Below are 15,400 nucleotides of genomic sequence, written 5' to 3'. Positions count from 1 at the left end.
CTCTTGCCCTGGCCAATTTCACCCCACTCTCTCCACCTCCTTGAGCTCCTGAAAAGCAAAAGGCCCCACATTCCTTCCTGGCCCACATCCTCACCTCCCACCTCCAGTAGGCGCTGCTGAGTTAATAGCCTGGACCATGTCAGTGGTGAGAGCATCCAGTAAGCTGGTGATAAATTCCATTTTCTTCCCTTCTGGGCAGCCTGAAAGATAAAGTAAGATGTGAAGGCAGATGCCAGGTCAATAATCAAGTAAACAGCATCCTCAACTATCACCCTTTCCCAAACTGCTCCAAGGCCTTATCTAGCCAAATCCACTTTGGGGATTTGTCTACTGTTCAGATGATCCTTGCAGGCCTCATATGGTTTTCCACTTCTGGCCCACAAGGGATCATCAGACCAAATGGATAATGATGTTTTCAATTGTCTTCCAATCCACACACTTTTACTGAGTACCAACTCAGGCACTCTACCAACTGCCAGAGGGACACAATAGTGGACAACACACAGGGTCCTGGTCTTTGTGAAGTTAACAATACACTTGAAACGCAAGCTAATGGCCAGCCAGGCAGGCCGCTATGCAAAAGTGCTACTCTTGGGGTTGGGCCAGGTGCATGGGAGCAGAAGGGAATTCCCAATAGTCATAGTTGACTTCAAGTAGACCTACCACTTTATCTATCCAAGACCCTCCTTCTTTCACTTCTCATCCTGTTTAGATGATAAATATAGAATCTCCCCTGTAAATACTCTCCCTTGTAAATACTCTTTCCCTTCATTGCATGATTCCAGAAAAATCCTAAGCATGGGTGAACTTTCTCATAGATGGACCTTTTCTATGTCTAGTGGGAAGTTTTGCTGGAGGAAAAACCACCACACAGTGGACAGATGCATGTCCCTATAAATCCATGACCACCCACTCAAAGTGGGCCCTGGATACTAACCTCCAATCTTTTTTTTATATTTTTAAATTTTTTTTAAGCATAACAACATACAAACACGAACATTCTTGCCATATGACCATTCCACTCTTGGTATATAATCAATAACTCACAATATCATCACATAGTTGTATATTCATCACTGTGATCATTTCTTAGAACATTTGCATCAATTCAGAAAAATAATTAAGAAGAAAAAAACTCGTACATACCATACCCCTTACCCCTCCCTCTCATGGACCGCTAATATTTTCATCTACCCAATATATTTTAGCCTTTGTTTCCCCTATTTTTTCCATACCCCTTACCACTCCCTTTCATTGATCACTAACATTTCAGTCTACTAAATTTATTTTAACATTTGTTTCCCTAATATTTATTTGTTTTTAATCCATATGTTTTACTCATCTGTCCATACCATAGATAAAAAGAGCATCAGACACAAGATTTTCACAGTCACACAGTCACATTGCGAACGCTATATCATTATACAATCATATTCAAGAAACATGGCTACTGGAACACAGCTCTACATTTTCAGGCAGTTCCCTCCAGCCCCTCCAATATACCCTAACTAAAAAGGTGAAATCTGTACAATGCGTAAGAATAACCTCCAGGATAATCTCTCGACTGTTTGAAATCTCTCAGTCATTGACAGTTTATTTTATCTCATTTCTCTCTTCCCCCTTTTAGTCAAGAAAGTTTGCTCAATCTCTTGATACTGAGTTCCAGCTCATTCTAGGATTTCTGTCCCATGTTGCCAGGAAGGTTTACACCCCTGGGAGTCATGTCCCACGTAGAGAGGGGGAGGGCAGTGAGTTTGCTTGTCATGTTGGTTGAGAGAGAGAGAGGCCGCATCTGAGTAACAGAAGAGGTTCTCTGGGGGTGACTCTTAGGCCTAATTTTAAGTAGGCTTAGCTTATCCTTTGAGGTATTAAATTTCATATGAACAAACCCCAAGATTGAGGGCTCGGTCTACTGCTTTGGTTGTCCCCATTGCTTGTGAGAATATCAAGAATTCTCTATTTAGGGAAGTGGAATTTTCCCCCTTTCTCACCAATCCCTCAGGGAACTTTGCAAATACTTTTTTATTCACTGTTCAAATCACTCTGGGATTTTTCGAGGCATCACTCTGGACAAACCTACCTACCCTACTCAAGGTTCCATGTATTTATGGTGTTCTATTAAACTGTCCATATAAGTTATATTAGGAAATGCAATAGTCAAAATACAAATTTTATATCAAATAAACATTTTTTGCTTCAGTCTTACACATAAGTTTTAAAATATGAATTACCATCTATTTTCAACACCCTGCAATATTGACATTCCTTTGTTCTTCCTCATGCAAAAACATTTTTTAATCTGTACATTTAATCACTATCATTAAACACTCTAGGGATCCCTAGGTTATACCATCTCAGTCTTTATTGTCTATCTTTCCTTCTGATTTCATATGTGCCCCCAGCCCTCCTCCCTCTATCATTCTCACATTCAGCCTCATTCAATGTACTAACATTATTGTATTAGTTAGGTACTGAATTTTTACAATCAGTCCTGTTGCACAATCTGTATCCCTTCAGCTTCAATTACCCAATATCTACCTTATTTCTATCTCCTGATGACCTCTGTTCTTAGCTGAAATTCTCCAAGTTCATTCATTAATGTTAGTTCATAACAGTGAGACCATACAGTATCTGTCCTTCTGTTTCTGGCTAATCTCACTGAGCATGATGTCCTCAAGGTCCATCCACGTTGTTATGCAATCTTCTTCTTTGCAACAATTATTTCATTCTCTTCTCTATCCACATCCCCCGGGTCTCAGATTAAGCATTTAATTATCTTCTCAGAGAAGCCGTAATTTCTAAAGCAGGTTCTCCCTGTCATTCTCACACCACCTTGCTCTTTTTCTTCGGAGAACTTACCACGACTTGTTGTTATATATGTTAACATTCATTTGTCACCTCCACTATGCAAGTCTCTTGCACTTTTGATTATACACAGTGTGTGTCCTGATGCCAGGCATGTAGCAGAATCTCGATGCACATTTGTTGAGGGGATGGCTTGCAGTACTGTGGCTTCCACGTCTCCACTTTTTTAACAGGGTGATTTCCACAAACCTCACTTAGAAATCCCCTGACTTCCAGGACCGCTGCTTTCAGTTCTCACTTTGGAGTCCTGATGGGTAATGGGAAAACGGGCTCGGCTCCCACCAGCATGGATCCAAATTTGTGCTGAGCAATGACTATACCTTCAATATCCTCAATCACTGATATGTAATAACCTCACGGGGACTCGCAGGCAGAGATGAGTATAAGCAAGAGAAACCGGCACAGCCGCCTTTGGAAGACCTGGGGCGCCCAACTTCTGCCATTCCTCACAGCCCTATGACAGTCCCGTGTCACCAGGGATCACGGCAGGGCAGGCTGACTGTCCCCACCCTCCCTCCTTCTAAAGCAGCCCTATGGCAAGCTCTCTTCTCTTCACCGCTCAAGAAATAGGAAGTCACGGTACCCAAAACATTGTCCCAGTTCCCTTAGGAGAGAGAAAGTCTGTAGAATTGTGGGGTTAGAGTTTTAACCCAATAACTACATTATTTTAAGGATAAAGAGGCAAAAACAAGGAGGATAAACAATGTACCAAAGGATGCAGGACTAATTAGGGACAAATCCCAGGCTAGAATGTGGAGCCCATGGCTCCATGCCTATGGGATGCCCCTACCCAGAATCCCACACTCTGTCATATGGGTAGATTCAGAACAGGGAGCTGCTTCTGCAGGGTGAAGGATGGAGGAACGGAAAGAGGGGACTGTGCTAGCAAGAGGCAGCAGCATCTCCCACCTGGCAGCTCCCTGTCCTTGAAGGGGTCTTCCACCTCCGCACTCTTGGCCCTGGCGTCGCTCTCACAGCTGGGCATCACATAGCTGGGAAGAGAGAAATATAGGGGTGGGGGGAGGAGCTGAGCCCACTTGGGCCACAACTGATCAGCAGTTATCCATGTCACCAACCCTAGGAGCTCCCTGGCTGGCAGCAAAATACTCCCTGCACTGTCCAGCAGCCACGAAGTAATTCCAGCCTAAACACTGCCATCGAGATATGGTCGGCAACGTTGCTAACACCAAGCTTAATAACGATGTCACCTTATATCTGCACACTAGTGACTCAGGCAAAGCAATGATATTCTAATCAGGACACAGGTTCAGAGAGGTTAAGTACTTTTCTAAGGTTGCCCAGCTAGGAAACAGACCTGCGACCAGAGTCTAAGTCCCAGTGTCTTTCTACCAGAACCTCATCTGCTCAGGAATGGTGAAGTTGCTTTCTTAGTGCCATGACTCCCAGCAAACCAGGACAGTAAGGCTGGAAGATGTCGGTATGACAGGAAGCCGGTCCTCTTGCCCCGCCACCCCAGCCCAAAGGGTCCAGGTCACCTTACCGTGTGGAGGTCCCAGGTAGCGGGCGCCCCGTGTCCACCAGCACACACCAGCAGTAACCAGTGGACTGGTGGCACTGCACTGGCTTATAGAGGCCCCCGGGGGCACACTCGGGGATGACAATGCCCTCACGAGGATTCTGCCGGGCCTCTTCCAGGGCACTCTGCCTCTCCTGGTCACAGGAGTGGACTTTCTCTGCAAGAGAAGACAAAGCCTGTGGTGACTCATCACTCCTGCCTTCTGTGTTCAGAGCTTCACGTAAAGAACAAGGGCCAGACCTGGCACCCAGGAACTGCTGGCTTCACTGATGAAGCACCATAGACCCAAAGCTGTGTTTCCATACCAGCCTGTTGTGCAGGGACTAGAGGCCCGGGAGCTCCCTGTGGCCACTCTGCTGCCTGAGCTCATCAGCATCAAACCCAGTGGGTTCTCCTGTTGCAGCAAGTCAGCCAGGGGCTGCAGGGCTCCTCCTTATCAGAACAGGAGTCTGCCCTTGGGGTGAAATTTACTGACTGCTTTCAGGAACGTTCCTGCTGATGCACTGTTTGCTCGCTCCAGGAGAGATTGATACAGGGGTCTGGCTGTCCTGTGAGATGACTCAGGAATACCTACCTGTACGGACATTCTCGCCAAGCCCAGACACAGCAAGACGGAGCCCTGGGCTGCCAGCCTTGGGGGAGCAATGTTCACCACCCAAGAAGAACTGGAATAAGGTCCAGCCCAGGCTTCTTCCCATCTGCCAACTGAGTGGAACAGAGTGGACTGAATGGAAGGATCTGGCTGCACACACTGTGGCCATCCAATGGAAGAGGGAAGACAGGCTCAACAGGACAGCGTCTGCACACAGCGGTCTCGGGAGACATGGGAGAGGATCTGAACTGCCAAACCTGGTTGCCCAGGGGTCTGGCCCAGTCTGAGAGGGCGTGCAGTGTGGTGTGCCAAGGGGTGGCCAGTTCAGGATGTTCTCAGATCTTCCCAGCACCTTACCTGAAAAATTCTACCAGTCAACCTGTCAATCTGCATGGCTTTCCTCTTCTTTTCTTTCATTATGAAAAATAAATAGCATTTGGGTTCTTTTCATATTATAAAGAAATAAAAAAGAAGAAATATTTGAAAAACCCATAATCCCTCCAAAGTTAAACACTGTGTCTTTCCTAGACCTTTTAAAATGCACACACACACGCAAGTCATTTCTTTAACCACAAAAAAGGGGGGGGGAGCTCGCATCATAAACCTGTATTGTCATCTGATTTCATTTACTGCATTATGAGCATTATTCCACCACTTTCCTCTTGAAGAAGGTAACAGCAATAACCCTTGGACATCCTATGAAATTTTCACGGCATGTCACAGAAATACTATTCTGGAGTCAGGAGCTGGTAGCGAGAGTGTGGAGAAGTGCTACTCAGCACACTGCAGCACAGACGGCTGAAATCAGAGAAACTTGACTCGACTCTCAAGAAGCCAAACCCTGAAGTAATGACACAGGTACATCAAGCCTATATGCTTAAACAACCCGTAGTTGAACCAGAAACACAAAGTAGCTCAACCCCTGTCTTAGAGAGAAGGCAAATGATAGGAAGATGATTCTCAGCCTTATTCACTCCTAGGGAAAATGGTGAAAACGACAGCCCAGTGATTCTTATTTCAGGATAGGGGAATATTTCCTTAGGGGCATAAAAATATCTGAGGGACAAGAGGCAGGTCTGGATAGCATATTTAATGTTAAAATATCATTTTGAATCTGGAAAATGAAAACACATATTGTTTTCACAATGCAAACACAGCAACGCTAAAACAGAATCTCCTTGGCAGGAGTCTGAAATAGTTGACAAACATGACCTAAATGTAACTGCCACCGGAATGGCATCAAGAGACAGCGTAGGAAAGAAACCTAAACTGAGTGGAAGAAGGAGGCCTTGGTGAAACCTGGCTTGAAAGCCCAGAACTTCGATATCCACCCCTGGCTAGGATGGTTTCAGGCAACTTCAAGGAGATTATGCAAATTTTTCATTGGCTAGCCTAACTCCAATTTGGTGGCTTCATTTTCCTGCCTCGTGACATGAGATTCCACTCCTTTTTCATGTCCTTTTTCATGACATGAAAAAGGTGACAGAGGAGCAAAGCCAAAGGAAAACAGCTTTTTTTACTGGCACCACGTTTGTGTAACAACCTCTGACAGAGGCTTTAAATATGGGCTCGCCAGGCCAACATTCTAAAGCCATAAATCAGACTGAAAGTGAGACATAAAAAGTGGGAGGGGCGGCATTCCAAGGGGCAGAGCGAGTGATGAGCCACCACTGGGGATCCTGAAACCCATGGAATTGTGAGGAGGAGCCATCTAAAATGAGATGGGAACCCATGGCTTGGGCCCTGTTGATGGATTTCTGGAAACTCTTGAAGACTATTCTGAAATGTCTAGTAAGCTTCCAGAGGAGCTTTCTGAAGTTCTACGGAAAACAAAACAAAAAATAAGAAAGCTTACTAGTTTGTAAAACTGTTCGGGGAGGGGTCATAAAGTTATTGAGAAGGTTACATGCAAGTGTGAAATTTCTCTAGGTCAATTGTTTTGCAAACCAACCCAGATCTGCTGCCTTGAAATCAAGCATGTAAAAAATCAGAGTTGCCTGTTCAACATGGCACAACTTCCAAACCAATTATTTGTTTTCAGCTTAAGCACACTACAAATCTCGTACCTAAGTATTCTTTGACTCTGAACTGGAAAATGTAAAGCCAAATTTGTAACTCACCCTCTATTACACAGCTGTAAAATAAATAATAATAGTTACCATCTGTTTGAGTGCTGACCATGAGCCAGGCTTTGTACCAGGTGCTTTCCTGGTATGAACTCACTACAAACTCATTTGAGCCTCTCAGATAGGTGCTATTATTATCCTCACTCAACAGAGGAGGTTGCAGACATACAGATTGAGTAATTTGCTCAAGGTCATACAAGGAGGAAGTGGCAGAGATGGAATTCGAGTCCATGCTGTCTGCTCCCCTCTCCCACCCCACCCCCACCCCATGCTCTTCACCTCTTTGCAATATTGTCTTCATTGCCACAGGTTAATCTGACCCCTGATTTTCATATTAACTTGTTTTCCTTTCACTTGGTGTGGCAGATTGTTACACTATGGTCTCCCCACATTAGATGGTCCTGCATAGACTCTTCCACTCTGATTTGCTTTGACCAACAGAACATGACAGAGTGATGCCAAGTGCTATGCAGGTCCAGGCGTTGCTACATCCACTTTCCCTTTTCTGGGAAGTCACCCTGAGACCAGCTGGTCAGGAAGCTGTTCTAGCCCAGTAGAGATGAGAGGCCATCGAGAGAACAATCGAAGGGGCTCAGTCCTTAGTCAGCACTCGCTTCCAGACAAAATCGTCTTGGACACTCCAGCCCCGTTTATCTTCCAGGTGAGTCCAGAAGAGAATTCAGGTAAAACCAGTCAAGGAACTACCCAGCCAACCCAGAGAAATATTAAAAATAATACATTATTTTAATTGCCAGCCATTCCTTTTGGAGTGTTTTGTAACACAGCAACAGATAACTGAAACACCTAGATTTGCTCAATTCCTCAATTATCAATAACCCTCATAAGTATTGCTGTAATCCCCTCAAGCTCTTTCACCAATTTATCAATTACTTTCTCAGCATTTCTCCAGAGGCCATGCAAATGCTAATCAGTAAGTACTGAGAGGCATATATGAGGAACCAGAAGCCAACCCACCCCATCCTTGGGGTCACTGTTAACCTCTGCCCATCTCAGTCACTTCTCACGTGAACCCATCAATTTTCCCAGGTGCCAAGAAATTTTGCTTCTAGAATGCTAGACAAGGAATCTATTGCTAGAGTCTCTGCATGGTCATTGGCTATGAGAGGGAATTCTTCAGAAGTGGGCAGTCACTGTTCTGAAACACTCAACCTCAGCTTAGGAAAGTTCAGGGAAGGATGACAAGATTAGGTGGTTTGGCCTGCTATCTCTGAGACCAGGCCAGGACCCATCTGTAATCAGTTGGACAACATTAACATCTGGGGAGAGGGAGCAACAGCGCTGCCCAAGGGGGTGTGGGATGGGAATGGTTGAGCACACATTTTTATACACTTACACATACCCACTCACTATTGTACTGTCCCTGAGAGAGGGCAGAGAAGAAGTGGGAGCCAGGCCTTGTGTGGTTTAAGTTTCATTCACAAACCTCTGACTGACTAAGAGAAGCAGTAGTGCCTTATAGAAGAAATGAAACCACAGTCCAGCCTTTGCCCCCAGAAAACTCACAGACCCCTCTACCATCAGTGACACATAGTTCCAAGGCTAGGCAGGACCCAAGTGAGGTGGGAGAGGGAAGGCAGAGAGACAGGAGAGAGAACCAGGCTCTAACAGATGAATATAAATCATCTTCAGGCCCAGGGCACAGATTCTTAAGCACCCAGCCAAAACAGGAACAAGCACAGAGAACAGCTCTAGCTGTTGTAGCTGGCACCATGCTTCTCTGTACCTCAATTACTGGTAGGAATTAGAAGCAAAGGAGAGCATGAAACACCTAAATCCTACACTAATCCCCAATCTTGATTTTAGTCCATAGTTTATCTTGGGAAATTTTTCTTCTTCGTCAGCCTTTTTTTCTTTTTTTTTAACAAAAGTGTAACAAATGTAAACATTAGAAGATCTGAATTTTGGTTCCTTGGACTGGTTTTGCTTTTTGGTTGCTGTCTTCCAGAGGAGAAACTGCAGAAGGAAGGAGCAGACAGGAGAGCAGAAATCCTGGGTGTCTGTAGTGAGCCAGGGCTGCTATGACAAGTACCATACAATGGGTTGCTTAAACAAAGAGAATTTATTGCTTTACAATTTTGTGAAGTCCTGCTTTCTTCCAGAGTCTACAGCATTTCCAGTCTGACTTGCCACAATCCTTGGGGTTCCCTGGCTTGTATCTCTGCCTCAGTTACTTGGCTTCTCCTTCTGGCTTCTACTTCTTCTGCTCAGTTGTCTATATCTGCCTGGATTTCTTCTCCTAATAAAGACTAAAGCCACATGGATTAAGGCCGGCCCTTATTCAATGCGACCTCATCTAAATAGGATCTTTGAAGAGCTTCTTCACAAATGAGTCCAGGCCTTATAACATCTTCAAACGCTTTATTTATTTATGGGTTCACACCCTCAGGAGTATAGATTAAGATTTGAATATGTCTTTTGTGGGGTACAGTATTGAATGCCCAACACTGGGGTGACCCTACAACCAAGCATCTTCTGAAAACATAGTCATCAGGTTTCAGTAGACCTAACATGTGAACTTTCGGAGGGAAAAGCAAGGGAATTTCATGGTAGTGGAAGGAAAAGAGTAGAGAGAGGTGCTTCAATAAGATATCATGATGAATGACACAATCTTCCTACAGAAAGAACCAGAAGCTCTCTTCCTAGGTGGGGAGTCCTTTGGTAATTAAGGGCAGCTACTCCAGCTGTCCTGAAAGAACATGGAAGCGGAAGCAAGTAAGCTGAGGGCAATGTCCTAAGAGAGGAGAGTGTTACTAGAGTCTCTGACCTCAACAGCAACCTGAGCCACAGATGAGATAGGGCTCACAAAGAGGGTTCTAAGAAGGTCAGGGAGCTTTGTGAACCTAGGTTCTCACACAGGCTGTTACAGAATGTGTACTGTGTGCTAGCACCATGTCAAGTGCTGGAAAGACCAGAAAAGTTCTATAAGACATAGCAAGAAGAAAGAACTAGCAACAAGATCTTAATCTACCTCGTTTAAGGCCTTCCTGCACCTCTGAAGCTTTGCCTGAGGGCCCCTGACCTATGGTGAAGTCACCCTCTGCTAAGACTGATTATCTGTTCAGGTATTCCTTGTCCCTAGACACCTTGACTTAACTAGACTGCAAGCTCCTAGAGAGCAAGGACTCTCCTGCCTGAACCCTCACCACACCCATCCCAGGGCTCCCAGGTCCTCATTTTCAACCTCAGACTGAACAGATCCATAAAGAATATTTGGTCCAAAAATCCCTATATTGCTTGAATTCCTGCTATACTATCTCCAACCACAGAATTCTGTTCTGTCATTCTAGAGGTGGGGCTGCTCACTGTTTAGTAAATGCCAAATGAAACCACAGAGGCTCATTTGTTCCTTTGCTTCATCCTGGGAAAGTGCTATACTCAACCCTCAGACTATCAAGCACTGAATTTTCTTAGGAGAAAAATCAATAAAAGATTACTTGGCCTGAAAAATGAGTGGAGCTTATTTATGCTTCATTGCAAAAGGAATCATCCCACTGAGCCAAAAATATTAAGGAAAACACTAATGTTGTGTCACCTACAATTACCCTGAAGCTCATTCAAATGCCTCACACCCACTTAGGCCCTTATCAAAAATGAATGAAATGCTGAAAGATAACTCAAAATAACAAACACTGTGTTAAAAACAACTTCTCTAAATCACAATATGAAATTCCAGAGGCATAAGAAATCGTGTGGCTCCTGCCTCAGTATTCTCTGGGTCAACGTTTGAACATGTGGTATCAGGATGATTCCAGAACTGCTGGGTAGCTGAGAATTTGGCAGAGGAAGGGACTGCAGAAGCAAAAGGAGGAAAAATAGGACCAAGTTACTGTTTTTGCAAGGCCAGCACAGGGACTGGAGCTTGGTACTCCCAAAGCAGGGAGTCTGCTGCAGACCATAATCTTTGGAAGTGATTTATGGTACATCACCGTGCAGGCCCTTTTTGTTTACTTAGCCGCATGCAGTTTAACGTCTATGGTTTCAAGCCAACTCTGTGAATAAGTTATTTTTCCTATTTGTGGACTTTGCGTTTTTTCACAGTGGGGGTTAAGTGGCCCCCAGAGAACCAATTTTCCAAGCACCATTTGCTGCGCTGGTTCTGTCCCTCATACTCATCGATGAGTCTGTCACTTGGCCATCACCAATTCCTGAGTCTCAGCACCCATGTAAGCCAGAGTCATCCAGCCACTCCAAGAAGCCCCTAAGGAGGAGAGGAACTCACAGAACCCTCACTCGGGGCTCCTTTGGAACAAAGGGCAAACAATAGGCCCAGAAAAGGAAAGGCACAGAGGAGCGGCCCTGCCAGCACAGGAAACTCACTGAGACACAGAACAAATTCAGCCCCTGAAATTGTGCTCAGGTGTGCGTCTGCTTGGAAGTAGGAGTAGGGAGAATAGAAGCAGAATTTGCAGATTAAAATCGGTCATCTCTTCCACTGGAATGGGGTTCCCCCATGTTGTGTAATCTAAAGACCCTCTGCCCACAGAATAGGCAGCAAAATGAAGTGAAAAGATAACATCAAAACCCAGCCTTAATCTACAAAAGGAACCATCTTAGACACTTCTCTGGAGGAAGGCACCCCTCTGGTTAAAGAATCAACCAAGAGAAGAGATTGTTCTTCACCCCCAGCTCCAGAAAAGTGAGAATGGTATAGAAGCTCAGCTGGATGGCTATTTCCAAAGGCCAAAGGGAATCCATGGAAGGCAGAGAGAAGATGGTGCAGGAAAAGGGGGTGGGATGGAGCTTCCTCGGCAAGACTGAAAGCACTAGTAAATGGTCATCACTCCTGCTTCTGCACACTCCAATGAAGGGTCTGGTGCAAAGGAGAGATTCTGTTGCCATTTCATGAATGTCAACAGTTGGTAATAGAGTAATCTATTACTGCAGTCTGGGCACCATGGGCTTCGGGGTCCAGACTTTACCCCCTCATAGCCTTAGAACCTTGGGCACTTTCCTTAGGCTCTCTAAATCCCAGGTTCCTTGCCCATAAAAGTAGGGTAACAATAGGGTCGTTGCTAATATTAAAAGCAATAGTATATGTCAAACATTAACTGGGTGCCTGGCCCAGAGTAAGGACTTGATAAATGGTAGTTGCTATTATTATTAACTGGTCTAAGGTACCAGGATCCTCAGAAAATGTGGAGTAAGGACAGTCTTTCTGACCTAGCTCTGTGAATGACTAATCTCCATTCCTGAACTTCAGGGGCTGACCAAGGGCAGGGTACTGGGAGTGGTCTGCCCATGTTTCAAGCAATGAAAAGGTTCACAGTGTGTAGGTGAATTAAAAAAGTAATACTATAGCTAAGGGTCAGCTTGCTTTTATGATCACCATGCCAGTAATTGAGAACAGTGTCAGTGATAAGACATCCATCTACACTGGAACAGATCACATCCACTACCCCTCCCCTTGGTATACCACAGCCCAGCAGTCAGCCCTCTTGGCACCAAGTAGACACCTTGGTACATCATAATTGGTGCTGGACCTGTGTCCCTGGAAAAGGGCCTTAACTAGTGTATGTTCCTGCTTTCTCATGTAAAATGAAGAGGTGGTACCAGATGATCTCCAGCTCCTTCCCACTCTCATGGTCCACAATTAGACAGGATCAGGTGCACTTCCCCATGGCTCAGAGACCCAATCCAACCTCTGCCTTCTTCCCAGTGGAATCCGAGCACAAAGGAAGGGGCTGAACCAAGGGTGAGAAACTCAGTGCCTTCAGGTTCTCCCTGCTGCTGTTCTGTGGGACTGCAGTGTGGCATGCAAGACACATCCAACTTGCAATGATTCAGAGGCCCCATCCTCAGAGCAAAACTAACAACACCCATCCCACAGCCCTGACCCTGGCTGAGAACAGCCACTCACAGGAGCGTTTGCAGGGGGCATGGTAAATAGGACATGCTACTGCAATGCAGTGTCATGGGTGAGGAGGTGTAAGGGACAATTACAAACCAAATCAGCTTTTCTAAACCGTTTCTGCAGAACCAAAAATGGCCTTGCATGGTACACCATGGTCAGAAGTGGTGACAACTTCCTCCCCACACCAAGAGACTGATTTCCTGGGAAGGAGGAGAATAAGACATAAATTCTACAGAGGATATTTCTTCTATGACAAATTGTCTCAAAATAGCATGTAGGCATTTAAAACAGCAACATTACTTTTTCCCCAAAGCATCACTGACCATTTCCACTCAAATTTTAGAAAAAGAACTATGATGGTTGGGTTCACATGTCAATATGGCCAGGTGATGGTGCCCAGTTGTCTGGTCAAGCAAGCGCCGGCCTAACTATTACTGCAAGCATATTTCATGGCTAGTTGATAAACCAAAAGGCTGGTTTATTAAATCTTAGTCAGTTGATTGCATCTGTCACTGATTACATCTACGATCAACTAAGGGTGTGTCTTCTGCAAGGAGAGAATCCAATCAGTTGGATTTGATCCAATCAGTTGAAGACTTTTAAGGGAGAAGAGAGAATTTTCACTACTCCTTCAGCCAGCAGCCTCTCCTGGAGAGTTCATCAAGGAACTTCATTGGAGTTGACAGCTTTGCAGTCTTTTCTATAGGTTCTGGACTCTTGTACTCCCAAGAGACACTTTTATAAGTCTCATATTTACAGGTATCTCCTTTTGGTTCTGTTTCTCTAGAGAACCCTGACAAATACAGGTACTATCTCAATTGTCTCATGCCATTAAGTGAGCTGACATAACGCTTCCACCAAAAAAATATTTTTGCAATGACAAAAACTAAGTTTTTCTCAAGAACTTCACTGACCTTAACCCAACAGACTCTGTACTTTAAGGAGCAAGAGCTAGTAAATAAAAATGCAGAAAAGAAAGGAGGACAAAGCACAGGGCAAAGAGGGACGATGAAAGGGATATTTTTACTTTTGTCAAAATAAAGCACTAAAGTTGCATGTGTGAGTGTGTTTATGAGATAGACACCTTCCTACTTCCAAAGCCACTTTACAAATAAACCCAAAACGAGGATCCTCAGACCAAAGCAGAGACTAGAGCTGAGTCCAGCAAATTTTGGAATAAGCCAATTATAATACTTTGGCAGTACATTTGATTTCAGTATTTTATCAGCAAAGGCCTGAATGAAAAATATTGGGACATAAGATTTTGCTATTTAAGAACAAAAAAACATACATACTTACCTCTGGAAACAAAACCTCTGCAGGTGGAGCAAGTGCCAGAGGTCGATGCATACAGTCCCACACCCCGCCCTCTCTCACTCCTCTGTGTCCCAAGCAGACAACGTGGGAAGAGGCTGCAAATCAACTGGGAAAGCTAATTTTAAAACAAGGTAAAAATGGACTGTGGGGTTAGGCTCTCTGCTGCCTCTGAATGTGCTTAGCACTCCTCTCTGCAAAGGGGAAACTTGAGAAAGAGCAAGGCCTCGGTGGCCACGGAGGAAGCCATAGGGATGGTGACCCCACGTACACCATCCACATCCCAGCTGTAGTCTCAGTGGCCATGATAGACTGTGGCACCTGCATAAGATAAATGGGCAGACACCCAGAAGGCCAGTGATAGAAATAAACATCAAGGGTTTGTTTTTATATAGACATTTTAAATGCACACAAGCCCAGACCCGTCCTCAGCTGCTAACGTTAGTGGATTACTCATTCTTCCTTCCAATCGCGTCATGTGTAGGGTTCCAGGTGGCTGTGGGGTATTTGCTTATAACGGCTACCGCTGGTTTCCCTGAGAGCTGTTTATTTTTCTAGGCCTCAGGTCATTACATCACTCTGTGGTTTTTAGGCGGGTGAGAGGGCTGGATTGGGGGATGGGGGATCCAGGAGGTGCAGTTGCCTCAGTGACCCTTGATCCCAATCACTGTGGCTATCCCAGCAGGAACCTTCGGGGTGAGTGAAGAGCACTCCAAAATGCATCCAAGGGGCCCTAGGCAGGCCTAGAAAAGCAAAATACCGGCACTGGCAGGTGAGGTCAGGGACTCTGGACAAGTGTGTCTCCAACATGCCCAGTGACTTGGGCAAACACAAGCACTCTCATGCACAAGAAGGCTGGGAGTCATTTTCATGGTAAAACTGACAAGAAATGCAGGTCTGCCTTGTGTCCATGCTGATGGCTCTGTCTACAGCAGGACAGAGTTACTCTGAGCTGCTCCACTCATTGATGTGCAAAAGGGAATGCTGCCAGTCATGGAGGCCAGAGGGCACAGGTATGATCTTTTTGGATTTAGCTCACAGGGCGTGGTTCTAGGGCTTTCTTGACATCCCTGATCAATCAGATCATAAAAGAA

General features: G+C 45.0%; 1 protein-coding gene and 1 long non-coding RNA gene across 5 annotated transcripts in view; one reads left to right on the top strand and one right to left on the bottom strand.

Annotated features, from left to right (window-relative positions):
- SMOC1 (SPARC related modular calcium binding 1) overlaps window positions 1–15,400 on the bottom strand; it is a 154,623-nt gene that overhangs the window by 14,825 nt on the left and 124,398 nt on the right. For all 4 annotated transcript variants that reach the window (XM_077122856.1, XM_077122859.1, XM_077122860.1 and 1 more), the window contains exons 8-10: window positions 4,367–4,559; window positions 3,775–3,857; window positions 95–200 (exon numbers count right to left, since the gene is read on the bottom strand). In XM_077122856.1, coding sequence (XP_076978971.1) covers window positions 95–200; window positions 3,775–3,857; window positions 4,367–4,559 — 382 coding nt within the window. The remainder of the gene's footprint in view (window positions 1–94; window positions 201–3,774; window positions 3,858–4,366; window positions 4,560–15,400) is intronic.
- Window positions 5,662–9,817, top strand: LOC143651930 (uncharacterized). Its single transcript, XR_013160334.1, has 3 exons — window positions 5,662–5,852; window positions 7,562–7,781; window positions 9,087–9,817. It is a non-coding gene; the product is annotated as an uncharacterized LOC143651930 (long non-coding RNA).

The sequence above is a fragment of the Tamandua tetradactyla genome, chromosome 12, assembly GCF_023851605.1.
Source record: "Tamandua tetradactyla isolate mTamTet1 chromosome 12, mTamTet1.pri, whole genome shotgun sequence".
In the NCBI taxonomy this organism is placed as follows: Eukaryota; Metazoa; Chordata; class Mammalia; order Pilosa; family Myrmecophagidae; genus Tamandua; species Tamandua tetradactyla.
The sequence above is the reverse complement of the archived record's forward strand: the minus strand, read 5'-3'. Positions and strand labels throughout refer to the sequence as shown.